The sequence below is a fragment of the Scylla paramamosain genome, chromosome 19 (genome assembly GCF_035594125.1).
Source record: "Scylla paramamosain isolate STU-SP2022 chromosome 19, ASM3559412v1, whole genome shotgun sequence".
NCBI lineage: Eukaryota > Metazoa > Arthropoda > Malacostraca > Decapoda > Portunidae > Scylla > Scylla paramamosain.
The window spans coordinates 17,213,642-17,216,141 of NC_087169.1; the positions used below are offsets into that span (position 1 = coordinate 17,213,642).

The following is a 2,500-nucleotide window of genomic DNA, read 5'->3' on the forward strand; positions in this document are numbered from 1 at the left end:
AACACTTAAAATTCTATTCTCTCTCTCTCTCTCTCTCTCTCTCTCTCTCTCTCTCTCTCTCTCTCTCTCTCTCTCTCTCTTCCCCTGTCCATACGAGCAATTATTTACAGCGCTGTGAGTGTTAACAGGAGACAACCACAGCACCACACCACCAAAAAGGTCAAAGCAACTAACGCGTTTCATCATGTTAGTTCCGCCGCCTTTATCAGTTAACTGTCTGTATAAATTTGATGTATTTTAATAGTGACAATGTATATACACAGGACACTTATGAAACTAACCTTACCATATTACTTCTTTTGGGGAAATCTAGTTTTTTTTCTTTTTTTATGACGGCAAAATATACAGGTAGACGTCTGATATACCGACTCAACTTTCCATGACGGTATAAAATTAACTAACTTCATATTGATTCAGCCTGATTATTATTTACTAATAGCTACCGTGTCTTCTTTTTTTTTTTTCCATGACGGCAAAAACTGCAGGTGTCTGGTGCACGGGTTCAACTTTCCAGGATAATAATTAATTCAGCAACTTCATACTGGTTCCGCCTGATTACTCTAACATGTGTTTATGACTATCGCGCTTTTCATGACGGCAATGCGTGAGGGTGCCTGGTCCGCTGATTCATGATGTTAATAACCACATTCAACTTTTCAATAAACATATCCTGCGTGCTCAGCCTCGACATGTGTTTTTATTCTTTATCAACAAGCCAACAAACAGTTCTATACGTGGCTGTTTACATCTAGACCAGCGACTGATTAACCGCATCCGATCATCAAATGGCCTGGAAAATTATTATACTCTCTCTCTCTCTCTCTCTCTCTCTCTCTCTCTCTCTCTCTCTCTCTCTCTCTCTCTCTCTCTCTCTCTCTCTCTCTATATATATATATATATATATATATATATATATATATATATATATATATATATATATATATATATATATATATATATATATATATATATTGGTTTGAATATTTATACTGTTTTTCGAGACCCGGCTGAAAGAACATTTAAATATTTGTCTTTCCTCTCCCTCGGGTCTTGGAACACGCGGGAGAAGACGCCAAGTTAGAGAAATCTGAAGCTTTAAAGTTTTGCATCCAACGGGAAATTGAAAGTTATAATTACAGAAACATTCCGTGTTCTTGTGCATCATCTGACCTTTGACATTACTTAAACTTTGGAGTCTTATGCAACTAAGTGTGTGTGTGTGTGTGTGTGTGTGTGTGTGTGTGTGTGTGTGTGTGTGTGTGTGTGTGTGTGTGTGTGTGTGTGTGTGTGTGTGTGTGTGTGTGTGTGTGTACTTACAGCGAGGAGAGCGAAGACAGGCCATACAGCGACCATCCCTCAAGCGTTGCCACCCGGTTGCCCGCCACGTGACTGAAAAATAGTAAAAAAAGAAAAAAAAAAAAAAAGAGCAAGGAAAAAAATTGTAAACTTCAAAGGAACACTGCAGTAATTGCTGTGTGTGTGAGTGTGTGTGTGTGTGTGTGTGTGTGTGTGTGTGTGTGTGTGTGTGTGTGTGTGTGTGTGTGTGTGTGTGTGTGTGTGTGTGTGTGTGTGTGTGTGTGTGTGTGTGTGTGTGTGTGAAAATGTTCAGCTGTGACGGTACGTTCAGTGAATAAATATGTGAATGTTAAAACTGATTCTCTCTCTCTCTCTCTCTGATGGAAATTTCGTAAAATTCATCAACACACACACACACACACACACACACACACACACACACACACACACACATACACACACACATTTCCCCCTTCGGCGTCTGCACCCTTAAATAGCAAATGGTCGGTCAGGTTTAGCTATCGCTCCAGGTACTCTAAATGTGTGTTGATCCGCGGCTGAGGGACGAGGACAGCTAATGGACAGGCTTTCATAAACAATATAAAAAAAAAAAAAAGGGAACATCTACCCGTCAAGTCTACATGGTTCACTTATTACTAATGGATGCGCGGGATATCCAGAGTCTCTAGTGCACTTAATGATAGGAAAGAAATCCGCTAATTAAGAGTGAGTTGCTAGTACTTTTAAAATAGACTCTCTCTCTCTCTCTCTCTCTCTCTCTCTCTCTCTCTCTCTCTCTCTCTCTCTCTCTCTCTCTCTCTCTCTCTCTCTCTCTTTAAAGGAACTCAGACCAAAATTCGAGGTATTAAAGTCTACAAAATTATTTCTGATCTTATTTGTATTTATGGTGTTGGTGTTTTCTTTTGCTTATACTATTTGGTGTCGTTTGGTTTTATTTCAGATGCCACGCTGGAAATTTTAGTCACATTTTTATTTATCAATATTTTTTTTTCGTTTTTTATTTCCTTTCCTTTTTTTTCTTCACTTTCAAATACACTTTCAAATATATAACTTTTTTTTCACTTTTGATTACTAGAAAAGTCAGAAAAGTATTGGAACAAAAAATCAGACACCGTCCATCTACATATCTATCTATCTAACCTATCTATTTATCTATCTATCTATCCGTCTATCAATCTACCTG

At 38.2% G+C, this 2,500-nt stretch overlaps 1 protein-coding gene across 4 annotated transcripts in view; it reads right to left on the reverse strand.

Annotated features, from left to right (window-relative positions):
- The window catches only part of LOC135109779 (G-protein coupled receptor GRL101-like), a 44,832-nt gene that overhangs the window by 13,990 nt on the left and 28,342 nt on the right, over positions 1–2,500 (reverse strand). For all 4 annotated transcript variants that reach the window (XR_010272906.1, XM_064021430.1, XM_064021432.1 and 1 more), the window contains exon 17: positions 1,318–1,389. Coding sequence is in view for 3 of the 4 variants with exons in the window: in XM_064021430.1 (XP_063877500.1) it covers positions 1,318–1,389 (72 nt within the window). In the remaining variant the exon portion in view is untranslated. The remainder of the gene's footprint in view (positions 1–1,317; positions 1,390–2,500) is intronic.